This window comes from Natrix helvetica (assembly GCF_964273705.1).
Source record: "Natrix helvetica genome assembly, chromosome: 4".
Taxonomy (NCBI): Eukaryota; Metazoa; Chordata; class Lepidosauria; order Squamata; family Natricidae; genus Natrix; species Natrix helvetica.
Window position 1 is genome coordinate 55,147,892 of NC_138550.1, and position 14,970 is coordinate 55,162,861.

The 14,970-nt window shown below is 38.1% G+C and overlaps 1 protein-coding gene across 1 annotated transcript in view; it reads right to left on the bottom strand.

Annotated features, from left to right (window-relative positions):
• Positions 1–14,970, bottom strand: part of KCNJ6 (potassium inwardly rectifying channel subfamily J member 6) — a gene marked incomplete at its 3' end in the record, with an annotated part of 140,597 nt that overhangs the window by 16,677 nt on the left and 108,950 nt on the right. The window contains exon 2 of the mRNA XM_081952198.1: positions 8,320–9,240. Coding sequence (XP_081808324.1) covers positions 8,320–9,217 — 898 coding nt within the window. The 5' untranslated portion in view covers positions 9,218–9,240. The remainder of the gene's footprint in view (positions 1–8,319; positions 9,241–14,970) is intronic.

Here is a 14,970-nt window from a genome sequence, read left to right on the forward strand (position 1 = left end):
CACCAAGCTATGCCCACAAAACTGGTAGTAAAAATTTTGGAATCCTACCACTGTCGCACTCAATGTGTGGTCCTTAATGGGACTACATTTACATGGAGGGAAGTATGCAGTGGGGTTCTTTCTTAGGCCCAGTACTCTGCAATATCCTCACAAATGATATAGATGAGGGGATAGAAGGGGAACTCATCAAGTTTGCAGATGACACCAACCTGGCAGGAATAGTCAACAGTCCAGAAAATAGGCTTAAGATACAGAAGGATCTTGACAGATTTGAACACTGTACCCTATCCAATATAATATTCTGTGAAACAATGAATATATATTTATTTACATTCCCTCTACATGGAGGGAAGTATGCAGTGGGGTACCCCAAGGCTCTGTTTTAGGCCCAGTATTCTTCAATATTTCATCAATGATTTAGATGAAGGAATTGAAAGGAAACTCATCAAATTTATAGATGATACTATGCTGGCGGGAATAGTCAATACTCTGGAAGATGAGCTCAAGATACAGAAGGATTTTGACTTGAACACTGGGCCCTATCTAACAAAATGAAATTCAATGTAGAGAAAAGTAACATTTTATATTTAGGCAAGAAAAACCAAATGCACAGATACAGAATAGTTGGTACCTGGCTCAATAGTAGTAACTGTGAGAGGGATCTTGGAGTCCTAATGGTCGATCAGTTAAATATGAGCCAACAGTATGTTGCAGCTGTCAAAAGCAGCCAACACAGTCCTAGGCTGCATTAACAGAAAGACATAATTAAGATCATGTGAAGTGTTACTTCTGCTTTATAATGCCTTGGTAAGACCACACTTGGAATATTGTATCCAGTTTTGGTTGCCACAATATAAAAAAGATGTTTAGATTCTAGAAAGAGTACGGAGAAGAGCAACAAAGATGATTAGGGGACTGGAGAGTTAGTCTAATGAAAAGGACTAGGGTGACATGATAAAAGTCTTCCAGTATCTAAGGGGCTGTCACAAAGAAGAGGGGATCAATATATTTTCCAAAGCACCTGAAGGCAGAACAAAAAGCAATGGATGGAAATTAGTCAAGGAGAGATTTAACCTAGAAATAAGGAGAAATTTTCTGACAGTGAGAACAATTGGTCAGTGGAATAGCATGCCTTTAGAAGTTATAGGTGTTCCATCACTGGGGTTTTTTAAGACGTGATTGGACAACCATTTCTCTGACATAGTCTCCTACTTGAGCAAGGGGTTGAAGACCTTCAAGGTCCTTTCCAACTCCGTTACTCTGAAAATTTTGGGAAATACTTGAGTATCACTATGTCTAACATGAATTGTATATTATACCAGATTATTATGTTACAACACGGAATGAAATTGGGAACAGGTTAAGATGGGGAAATTACCGTTGTCATGGCTGAGTAGCATTTCTGTGATAAAAATGAATGTTTTTATAATGATGTTTTTGTTTCAAACAATACCATTATGAAAATCGATGTACCATTTAAACAATGGCAGAAATATATATATCTAAGTTGCATGGTAAGTGAAAAAAATCAAATATAAAATACTGTAAGATGCAAAGGAACATTATAGGAGGCAGTAGAAAACTGTATTGTTGCATCACCAGATGTAACAGTAGAACATCTCAAATATTGGATATGTATGAGAACGAGACAATCCGCCATAGACTGGGAGTATTCAGACTTTTTTTTTCTGATTCCAGGTTTTGTCTGACACTGCTCTGTATCTATCCTGTTCCAACCTCCATATAATTCTTCTTAGTTTGTAAACTTGATTACTTGTTAGCTTCTGGTAATTTTGAAGAACCGAGCAGGAGGCCTCCAAACCAGACATTAGGTTCTGAAACAGATAGGGGGCAGAGTTGGATTGGCAAGGCTAAGCACATTTCCTGTTGAAGAACTCTCTTATGCTTAGCAATAATCTTTGACACACAGAACAGTTATGTCAGCTCCTTTTACAGTAATTATTTTTCTCTGAAAATTTTAACATTAATTCACCTCCTGCAGTGGGTTTTTTTTTTTTTTTGAGTTTCAAATAGACAGTGTGTTTCAAATATGTAATACTTTATGTCAATGATAAATTCTACTGCTGTGGATATATTACACAACACTTTCCCCCCTGATAAGTTGTCAAATATTTTCACTAAAATAACTACACTTATGACAATTGTTTCTGGAAGCAGATTAAACTATCTTATTTTAAAATAATGTATCTCACTACAACTATATCCTTATGTATGTGGTGAGATTGAAGCAGGCAACTACACTTGCTAAGGTTTGCAGTAATTATGAAGATTGAAGCAACAGAATGCTCAAAATTAGTTGGGACTGGACCTAGATAACACTTATAGAGAAAATAAATTACATGATGTTCTAAAAGCACAAGTTCTGCACATTGAGAACAATTTCTCTGTGAAATAGACTCACCCTTATAGCTCTTAATATTAGAAAGATAAACTATATGAAGTGTGAGCTAAATACCCCTAGATAATGGGATATTCAGTTACTGTATGTGTGTATGTATGTATGTGTGTGTGTGTGTGTAGATTACCAATCATGATACAGCCACACTTCCAATCAATCCACTTGCTGAAATGGGGCCAGCACTCCACACATCCCCACCAAGGTTTGTAGAGGGACGGCAGTCCCGATCACGCTTTAAGCCCAAAACACCAGCCTCAAGATGCCGAGTGAGATCTTGCCGAAACATTGCCAAGACAATCTCAATCTTACACGGGAAAAGACCCAAATACAACAAGACCAGCATACCTACACCCGTGAAAATCTATGAAAACAAATATCTTACCTCTATGGGGAGGAAACCTTCCTGCTCACCAGATCCTATGAGAAACTTGAAGTCCGAAGAGCCACCATCTTATGTGACCTCACATTCCTACGCAACTGCCGAGACAAAAGCCTGATCCTCACATGCTTCCAACTAATATTCCATTCTAAAACCTCAGCCACCTAAAGGTTCCTGAAAAAAACTGAATTAGCCCTAATCAGAAATGAACTTCACAGGAAAAGATTCCTACTAGACCAAACCAACCGGGACCTACTCACTCTTCACCTCAAACTCAGCAACAAAATCCACCCAGCACTCTGGGACAAATCCAAACAACTAGCCCTCTGGAGACCCGACACAGCAACCTCCTACAAGACAGACAAACACATCAACAAACTCCACAGACTAGAAAAACAACAGAAGCCCAACCCCCCTTCCCAGCAACTCATGAAACAAACAGTACACAACATATCAGACAGAACCCTCACCACAGCTGAAACCAATGTCCTTTCCAGAGGATTCAACTTTGCAGTCGCCCCTAAATACATCCCCACTGAAGACATTGTATGCGAAGTTGAAGCTACACTTACCAAAATCAACCCAGATGAAGCCAATAAAATCAGACTTGCAATCACCAACGTCCCTTGCTCCAGTAATCCATCCAGAAACAACTTACAGCAAGAAGAAGAAAAAGCACTCACCAACTTCAGGAAAGACAACAACATAATCATTCTCCCAGCAGTCAAAGGTAATGCCACAGTGGTGATAAACACGTCTGACTACCAAGCCAAACTATCCAACCTACTCCAAGACCCCGCTTACAAACTTCTAAACACAGACCCCACCACCTATCTGGAAAAAACCACCAAATCCAAAATAAAAACTTCTCCCATCAGTGAAGAGATCCAGCAAAGCATCATCCCCAGATAGAAATCTTCCAGATGCCCCAAACTCTATGGCCTCCCTAAGATACACTAAGCATGAACACCACTCAGACCCATAGTCAGCTCCATAGGCTCATCTCTACAGAACCTTGCCAAATTCCTTGCCAAACAACTCCAACCCTATGCAGAATCCATCACCTCACACGTACAAAACTCATTCCACTTCATAGAAACAATAAAGAAACAAAACCTACAACCCAGCGACCTACACGTGAGCTTCGATGTCATATTGCTCTTCACCCAAGTGCCTATAAAAGAAGCCTTGACAGCTATCCAGAACAAACACAACCCTCCTAAACACATCCTGGACCTGACCAATCACTGCCTAACCAACACGTACCTCATCCATAATGGACAAAGATACAAACAGATAGAAGGAGCACCCATGGGATCACCCCTCTCACTCGTCATCACAAACTTATACATGGAACATTTTGAAACTAACGCTTAGATAAATCTGAACCCAAACCCAAACTCTGGCTTAAATATGTTGATGACACTTGTGTGATTTGGCCACACAGGAAAGAAAAACTGGACAACTTCCTCACACACCTCAACAGCCTACACCCCAAAATACAATTCACTATGGAAACAGAAGCAAACAACTAACTTCCCTTTCTGGATGTCCTAATCTACAAAAAACCCAATGGCTACCTAGGACATACTATTTACCGAAAAAAACCACACACAACCATACTTAAAATCCCATCACCACCCTGCACAGATCAACTCTGTAGCCAAGACCCTCATCTCCAGAACCAAACGCCTAGCCGACAAAGACCACCTAAAAACTGAATTACACACTCTCACAAATGTATTAATCTCCAACGGATACCAAAGAAAAACAATTACCAACCTAATCCAAAGGGAGACTCCCCCCAAAAACCGAGACACAGAACAGGACAACGGCATCGCCCTCCTCCCTTACATCAAAGGCACCATAGATAAAATCAGCAAAATTCTCCACAAACACAATATCAAGACAGCCTTCATCACTGACCAAAAAATAGCCAACATCTTAAGAAACCCCAAAGACAAAATCCAGCTAGAAAACCAAGGAATCTACGAAATACCATGCAAAATCTGCCCTGCAGCATACATAGGACAAACAAACAGGAGAATAAATGCACGGCATTGCAGAACACAAGAACGCAGTAAGAGAAAAAAAGAAAAAAAATTCCTCCCTTTTCCAGCGCCTTAAAGATACAGGACATGAAATTAATTTTGAAGGAACCAGGTTAATCTCCAAAACTGAACACTTCAACAAGAGAATAATTATGAAAGCTATCGAAATAGAGAAACACCCCCACAACATGAATAAACATGACGATACCTCCTGCCTACCAGACATCTGGAAACCAGCCCTAGGCAACAAACGAGCCCCACCCACCACCCAGGCCATTACAACACAAAACAACAACGGACCCACAACCAGCACCAATCAGCACCAATCTACCAATCATGATACAGCCACACATCCAATCAATCCACTTGCTGAAACAGGGCCAGCACTCCCCCCCCCAAGGTTTGTAGAGGGACGGCAGCTCCAATCACGCTTTAAGCACAAAACACCAGCCTAAAGATGGCAAGTGAGACCTTGCCGAAACGTTGCCAAGACAATCTCAATCACACACACACACACACACACACACACACACACACACACTATATTGCCAAAAGTGTTAGCTCACAACTGCTTCTGATTATGTGGATGGGTGAGCGAATACTTCTGGCAATATAGTGTATACACACACACACACACACACACACACACATTCCTGTTCCTTCATATGGTGAAAGCAAAATAAATCAGAATTTAAATTGAGCCTAAAGTACGATTGGTGGAATTTGAATGTAGATGTTGTGAATTTTTAAAGCATACCATTGAGTCTGAAAATTAAATGTAGCCAGCATATGACTAAACAATCAATCCACAAGACTAGAAGTCAAAAAAGCTTTGTAAATAGTAATCTGTTTGATAGCCTCATTAAATATCTAAATAGCATTCTCTATGCAGTTTAGTGCTTTTCAGAACATTTTCTGCAGCTGCTAAAGCGTGCTTTTCTTTTAAAAAATGTAAGCAGAAATGGTTCTGCAAACACTGGACTTGAACTGTTCATCTGTTGGCAGCATAAATGCAATCACAAACAGATTTGTCCAGATTAGCTGTAAAGTAGTAATTTATCTTGTAAGGATTTTATGATATTTTGTTCTTTTACAATGTGTAAATATCTTTCTTTTGTAGGGAAGAAAGGGTTGTTCAGAATACTACTTCTATTTTGCTCTTGGGGAAGAATCAGTACTGTGGAAGGCTTACATAATGTAATAATCAGGAAGCCTGACAAGAATGTGACTGTTTTTCTCCAGTGAGAGCGACATCAATCTACTGGCTCCATTTAAACAGAACTAAACTCATTCTCTGCTAGTGAATAAAATGTAATGACATTTTCTGAACTAAATCCGTGACCTCCTGTAATTTTAGATGGTTGAAACTGTCATTCATCAAATGATGACATACTTTATTGCTTGGGAATTCAGCTGGTAGATGGAAATTATAGAGATTAGTTCCAAATTCCAACACTGATATTTAAAATTCTACACTTCCAGATTCTTAGATTTGATGCTGAGAAAGAATTTAGAGTCTTCAGGGGTTGTTGCTGGGCCTGAGTTCCTTAAGAGCTCCTTAATTATGCCAATTATGCCAATCATGTAAAAAAAAATCTACTGAAAATCAAACATTTAGATTATACTCTACTATCCTATTTTGAGATGTTTTATTTGCAGCTAGATGCATCATGCCAGAAATGTATTTGGAATCATACTTATTCAGGAACTAATACTAGTCTATAGCACATTCGAATTAAATATAAGTAATGCAATTATGGCTGGGCATATAGAGTATCTTCTTGTAATTTATTTTGGTACATTTGCCTATGAGTGTGAACTAATGTTGTGGAATTCATATTGTAAGATTTAAGGGAATAAATAATTCTTTCCAAACCACATTTACCATAATCATCACAATTTCTCTGCTGTAAACCTTATTATATATTTAATAGTTTTTATTTCCTTCCAGCAATTTTAAAGCAACACATCTTTTCAACAAGGCTGCTTTTCTGATTATATCCCTTCTCTTGATAACTTAATTTATGGTGCTTGTGGCTGCTTTTCTTTTTTACTATAAATACACCAGATTATTCCCATCATTTTCCTGTAGTCCCTTTTTATGAATTTTTGATGAAATGCACTTCTGTATTTCCAAAACCTATTAATGTTTTTTATTGGAAAGGGCAGTTTGTAGTAATTCCACGCATGCCTTCTGTCTTTTAGATGCATGTCTAGACTGACAGCTCCCAATCATTTGGGTCATTTTATTCATTTTTAGTTTACTGATATGGGCATTTCTCTGACATAATTCATAGATTCCATTAGCAGCTCACCTGAACTTCTCTGACAGATGTGAATCTCAAAAAAATATATCCTATCATTACTTTGCTTTGAAGCATGGCATGTCCTGGCTGTAGTAATGTGAGCTTATGGTTACATCATATTTTGTAGTTTAAAAGTATTGTTATGTCAATAGCCTTTCATTCCACTGATTTATGTGATTATTGCATCAGAGGAGGGCAAGAGGCCACCAGGACCATCTTATAAATGACTTCCTTAAACTGAGACCAACAGAGAGAATAGGGTGATACCTGTTTTCTGGCTCTGTCTCCAAACGTCAAGCCATGCAGATGAGATAATGATATCACACAAATAGAGATCACATCTGTGTAAGAATGACTTACATAGCAATATGTATATAAAATTTGTCTTCTATTAAATCAGATCATTGGTCTATGTAGCCCGACACTAATTAGCAGCTGCTATCCATTAGTATAATCCAATGGGCAATAGTTTTCAAAGTTCATGAAGGAATCAATGTAAAGCTGTCTGAAATGTTTCACTTTTCACACAATGGGGGACTGAATCTGAGGGCTTGAGTTCAGAATTACATGGGTTCTACTATGGTAGAGAAATATTAGCACCTGGTTAAGCCTGGAAAATTTGTGAACACGTGAAACAACTTTGAGAAGACATTAAACTAAAAGCAATGATGTAATTTCTGTCAAATTGTCTTGGGTTGGCAATTACATCTTTCTTGGGCCTTATGCTTCTAGTAAATGTACCTGATCTCTTTTTCCTGGTAGGAATAAGATCAATAAACATAATAACACAAGGTTTCTAAAATGTACTGACACTGGGGAATTTTTTTGTCCCAACTTTGTTCTGTTAAGCATTTCCATGTGACAGTGATAGGAGATTTATATTAAACAATGATAGGAAAACTCTAACCACAATGAATATCTGTCTTATTACCCCATTTGTCCCAATTGCCCCAATGTCACAGCACATCTTGGTTTTGCTCCATTTTATTCCATTTATCTTTTGCACCATGAGACTGCATGGATATATATTAGACAATTTTGGATACTTAAACTTCTGGTGAATGTAAATAAATGCCGAGTGTTTTACATTTAAACTTTTTTTTTTACAATGCCTCTTAAAAAAGAAAGTTAATTTATGTAGAATATGAGAATAAAAATGGTTACCTGTCGCTTCCACCATTCCTTCTAGGATCACAACTATTTCTAATTCCTCTTTGGGCAACTGAGTTTTGGAAATCTCCCAGAAAGGACTCTGTTGGTTTATTTCATGGCTGATGATCAGTGGTGAAACCAAAAACAGTCGATCATCCCCAGTATAATAACCTACATTGATATCTGTTTGATTGAGAGGTATAAATTCTCCCTCCTTTGTCTGTTTCGATTTGATCAGCTTGGCTCGTATTGATGCTTCCACAATGTGCGAATTTCTAAGATCCCCAACTCGAAACATCAAACACAGCTTTCCATCCCGCATAGAAATTACAGCATTGGTAGAAAACACCAGAGTTTCTGCTCTCTTCTTGGGCTGTGATATTTTTACAAACATGCAGCCAACCATGAAAGCATTCACAATAGACCCTAAAACAGACTGAACTAAAAGCAGGATAATTCCTTCAGGACATTTGTCTGTGATAACCCGATAACCATACCCAATTGTAGTTTCTGTCTCTATAGAGAATAAAAAGGCTGAGACAAATCCATTGAGGTTGCTAACGCAGGGTGTCCATTTCTTATCTCCTATGTGCTCCATATCTCCTCGGATGTAAGCAATTAGCCACCAGATGAATCCAAAGAACAACCAAGTCACAGTATAAACCAAGACAAATATGAAAAGGTTGAATCTCCACTTGAGGTCGACCAAGGTAGTGAAGATATCGGTCAAATAGCGATAAGTCTCTCTCACGTTTCCATGGTGGACGTTGCATTTTCCGTCTTTCCTAACATACCTCTGGATTTTTCTTTTGGCATCCTCTTTGCTTAAATGCTTTGGCAGATCTTCTCTGGCCTGTTTGGGCAACTTGGGTGGGTGAATTGTAACAGGGCTTTCCACGTCCTGCTCCATTGAGTGTCCTTCCAGCACATTAGCTATTATTTAAAAAAGAAAGAAAGAGAGGAAATAAATAGGAATGGTGACAATGCAAAATAAGATTTGCAATATCAGTTACATGAAGCATCTGAGATATTTTTGAACACCACCAGAAAATTACTGGAACTTACCATTTGTTACCAATAGAAAGAACAGGTGTTATCTCTGTTATTTGAAATAATCTCTTACTTTTACTTTGTATAAGTAGGATAATTTAATATTCATAAAAACGGTTTTTTGCAGTTATATGCAAAAGTTCTTAAGCAGGAGTCTGGGTAACATACAGAACTGTCTTTTCCAAATTGCTCAGAGTTTTGAAACGGATTAGCTTTATAAATGGCAATTAATCAAATGCTCCATTTTATGATATTTTTGGCCACAGTTATTAAGTGAATCTGGCTTCCTCATTGACTTTGCTTGTCAGAAAGTTGTAAAAGATGATCATGTGACCTCAGGACAATGAAACCATTATAAATATGTATACTTGCCAAGCATCTGAATTTTGGTCAAGTAACCATGGGGATGCTGGTTCTGCCAGTGGGCCTGGGGAACCCAGAGTGGGATGGAGCCCAATAAATGGCTCACGTGATTGGCTGTTGTGGGGGTTGGAGGTGGGGGGTGGGGGTGATTTTATTACGTTCATTTATTTGATTTTTTAAAAAATTAGTTTTACTGTTTTTAGATGGGGGTTTTATATTCTGTAAGCCGCTTTGAGTCGCAATGGGTGAATAGGCGGCGATATAAACTTAGTAATAAATAAAAAAAATAAAAAAATATACTTATCAGAGATAAACCAAGCCTTGAGTTTTTAACCAAAATACTATGAAAATGTGCCATCCACAAATAAGCCAATTCTAGAAAACAAGTCACATTTTAATATTCCCAGTTGGGTCATTTGTGGATAAAACATGGATTACACATTTTTCATAGTATTTTGATAAAAATTCAGGTCAGATTATCCATGAATAGGCTTATCCACAAGTATATATGTGATGTACAGGTGCTTTAAAAGATACTACCATATACAGTAGATAAGTCCATCCTTGCATAAGCCAAACACAATTTTGGGGTGCATATAGGCACCTAAAATTCTTGGTTATTCATGAGTATATACAGCATATGGATATTTCTTCATAACTACTTTCCTCATGGGCATTCACACAGTCATGCCTATTCAAAAATTCTAGGTCTGGAAGACGGGAAAATATGCATATTGGTTGTGTTTTCTTCACTCCACAAATTCCATAGCCTAATCATCATGTGTGTTGATATTCAACAATTCTGGGTAACTCAATAGTGCACAGAATAGTTAGGAGCATTTTAAATCAACTTTTGAGACTTTGAGATGATAAAGTTGATGACTTTGCAGAGACAATGATGATTCGTCACATAAGCAATTTTTGTGAAGAACAAAGTAACTCTAATGTGTATTTTGCAGCAAATTATTGTCAAGACAGAATGTTGATGTTTCCATTAGGATACGGGTGTCAAACTTGCTACGTCACGTTGCCGTCACATTACATATCATGATGTCTTTCCTTTCACAGAGCCGGGATGGGTGTGGCCTACATGTGACATATCAGGCCTGTGGGTCACCAGTTTGACACCCTTGCCTTAGGACTATTCAAGTTTGGAAGGCACGTTTTAATGATATCTCAAGTGAAGCACACTTCAAAGTTGTCTTGCGCAAGGCACGCCCTTCCTTCTCCTTCTAAAAAATGAAATAAAGCTGCTATGTTGTGTTGTGTTACTTCTGCAGCTTCTCCATGAGCTACTGGAGTTGCTGGAGATCTCTGACGTGATGCTGAGTACTTCACTGAGATGAACAGTGTTACCTCAGGCAAACTTAGTAGCCTTGGAAAGCTTTGTTTCTGTACGTGGGATACTGAACTGACAGATGCCTGAATGTTGTTATTCTTTTGTAACTGTATATTATAATGCTATGGTTAATCTAGCTTCAATTTCTGCATAAACAGACTTCCTCATTCTTCCAAAAAGATATGCTATAAATTTTCAGTTGCTCTCAGATTTTTTTTCAGCTGTTATACGTAAACCTGCTTGGCAACAGATGTTTCACTCAAGTAGGGATGTAAACCTTCAGTATGCAATGATTTGGATAGCATCAATCAACACCTGAGTATTTCATGAGGTTCTATTCAGCTGCGACAGCTGCTTGTAGACTATTACACGAAGCGAATAGTTCTTTGTAAATACTGCATATTTGGTGACATAACTTGGATTACTCTATATTGCATAATAAAATAGGAAAACAAGGAAGCATCCTCTTATCTCCAGATTATAAAATATTAAGGGGAGAACAGTGTAATAATACTAAAATGATAATTGTATAATATTTTATCATAGAACTCTTTTACTACATTTCAGTTTAAGAAGCATCACTCCAGATGTATATTAAGATAATCAGTGTTAAGAATTCTTAGTGAAATTTATAGCCCACCTTTCCACTGAGATCTCAAGGTAGTATACACTGCAGTCTTTCCTCCTACTCCCCCCCCTCAAATCTGTAATACAATATAGGGTCATCTGGGAAAGAGAGAGAGCCTGAAATCATACAGTGAAACTCTGTAGGTAAGTGTAGTCTACAACCTGGGTTTCCCTACTTCTAAAATAACACTTTAACTACTATACTGTACTATGGCTCTCTATTGTCTGTTAAACTAACAAAATTAACCTAAGCAATCCTTAATACAGAACATAAATTATGCATGCTACTTACGTATACTTTCTAGCACTAATGCATTTTAACAATAACACTAGTGTTTCTGTGGTTCCTTGTGGTCTGCTTTTCTGCAAATCAGCCTAATGCCACATTCATTTCATTGTAGAACAGATTATACTCGTGATGGCAAACCTATGGCATGCGTACCACAGGTGGAACGTGGAGCCATTTGTCAGGGCACGCGAGGCATTGCCTTGTCAGCTGGCTAGTGCGCACGCACATGCTGGTCAGCTGACTTCGACCTTCTTTTGAGGCTATTTTTCGGAGGAGAGAAGCCTCCTGAAGCCTCCTGAAGGCTCCCGAGGGCTAAAACCGGTCCTACGAGCAACCAGGAAGTACGTTCCCGAACTTCTGGTTTGTCCATAGGGCCAATTTTTCACACTCCGGAGGCTTCAGGGAAGCTCCTGGAGCCTCCAGAGGGCCTCCGGTGGGGGAGGCTGTTTTCTCCCTCCCCAAGCTCCTATAAAGCCTTTGGAGCCTGGGGAAGGTGAAAAAAAGCATGCCAAAAATGAGGGGGAGTGCTGGTCATGCATGCATGCATGCTGGGGTCATGCGCATAGCATTATGGGTGTGGCACACCCATGCATTCCCCCCCCTGCGCTCCCCCCACTTTTGGACGCGAGCCAAAAAAGGTTCGCCATCACTGGATTATACCATTGGGAAGGTTTCCTAATATTTAGTGAAAATCTCATTTCTTTCAGATTAAACCCATTGTTTGGGTGATTCTTTAGAAAAAATTGAAAATAAATTTGCTTCATCTATGAGACAGTGTTTCTATAGTTGAAAGTGGTGATCATGCCATTCATGTTTCAAGATAAATTTATCTATCCTTCTTAAGTTATTCTACAGGCTGTTATAAATCTACCATTCAGTTGAATTAAACCAATCAGACAGCCGTATTTCTAAGCTTCTCATTTCAAGCAATCAATCAGATTGAACATAGTCAATATATTGTTTTTTTCTTTAGATTTGCACAATAATATAAGATTATGTTAGACCTGTACATAACTGATCTGCAAAATGTACATCAATTGATTGCCAAGGCTACTATTATGACTTTACCTTTCAGTAATTTATATATTTACTTTAGAAGAAAGTGTCCCAATATATTTTACTCATTTGAAGTTTTTGTTATTAATTATCTTGCTGTTTAGCCAGTTAATAGTTGGAACAAGTGGTTTTTTAGGTCTATGCTGGCTTTATTACCTAACAGTGGATATACTTCACAATAGATTCACAATTTCAGGTGTACAGAAGTTTGTCCATCACTATGTGTGAAATCCCCTTTTACATGACAGCTAAACTTAAATATTTAACCTATAATTATTTTATGTTATAATTGTCCTAAACAAAGCATACTCAAACCCAGGAGTGCTGTATAACTTGCCAATGAGTTGTCTTGCTAAAATTAGCAGTGAACTAACTGTATAGTGAAAATTATGGGATTCTCATTTCCCATTTAATCTAATTTAGGAGAATGAGTAAACATTGCTCAATTTTAGTCATTGTAATGCTTTGCTAACCAAAGCCATCTTCAGTCATTGAATATTGTGTATAGCAGAATTTGCCAATTGTAGGAACTTTAAGAAGTGTAGACGTCAATTCCCAGAATTCCTCAGCCAGCGTGGCAGCGGCAGAATTCTGGGAATTGAAATCCACATTTTAAAATTTCCAAGTTTGGAAAGGGGTATAGAATAATAAAACACAGGGCCTTTTCTCAGATGTTTCATGCTCCCGACTCTGTTTCTGTGATGAAGAGCGTTTTTGTTTTGTGTGCCCGCAGCTGTATATGTATTTACAGAACAGGAGATTTGATCAGTAAGCGTTCTAATCTAGGAAAGCTGTACACATAAAAAAGTGGGGAATGGGAATCCTATTTAATAGACTTTTGGTGTGATCTTTTGTACTTTGTGTTATTGCATTCAGTTAAAACAATGATTTCCTGTAATGATTTCCAGTTTTCTACCTCCGCAGTGGCCAGTTATCAGTTCTCAGCAAACTACCAAGCAAGGGACAATATTGTCTACTGTTTTTAAAAGAATGAGCTGTACAGCTGCAAATATCATTTTTGTTGATGTGTGTTGCTACTGTGTTGCATATGTATTTTGCAATGTTTTCTGCAAATTGAAAAGTATGACAGAACATGAGTTCCTACTTTCTATACATTGATATTTATATTATATTATTGGAAGGAATGTAAACTGAGTATTGAACATCCCAGCAGATATCCAAATCAGCACCTGCAAATCATATTTCCAGGAGAAAAGCTAGCAGTTTCACAGCTCTAGAACTCTACATTTTCTGCTGTTTGCATACACGTTTACACCCGTGGAATCTCTAACCATGACATGGAAACAGAAGGCATGCTGTTATCCTGAGCAGTCATTGGTTATTTCTTTAGCCAATTACAAAAAGCTATCAGCTAATCTCCCTACTGAGAATGCTGCCAGCATATTTTCAATTCCAAGAAAAGCCATTCACAGAAATTGCAAAGTCAAGAATCACTGACTTGGAAAGCAATCAGAGAGGCCATTCAACTGAACCCCCAGTTGCATAATAACACAGTGCAACAACCAGGCTATGCACTTAGATCATGCTCTCTCCCTTAGGATCCTTTAAAAATGCAAGTGGGCCACTCATGTTCCAGAGCTTCCCTAGGAAAATCCTTTGTGGTGGGAAGTAATTCAGGCAGAAGACAGAATTCACCTGCCTCCTATCTCAAAGGTCTTTTAAAAGGGAAAGTTTTGTGCATAGGAATTCAAGACTATAGCATGTATCTCTTCCTTTTCCTGAGAGCATTTTTTTCAATATCTCCCCCCCCTCCCGCCAATTTAAAAAAATGTATTTCAAAGAGGGAACCACAAAGCTGGAAAATGTCTTGCCAAGTGATCATCAGCTTGCCAAACTAGAAAAATTAGTAGGTTTGACAGATTGTAGTTTAAGGGAAAAGGTAATTAAGACACATTACTTTTTCTAAAATTATATCTGG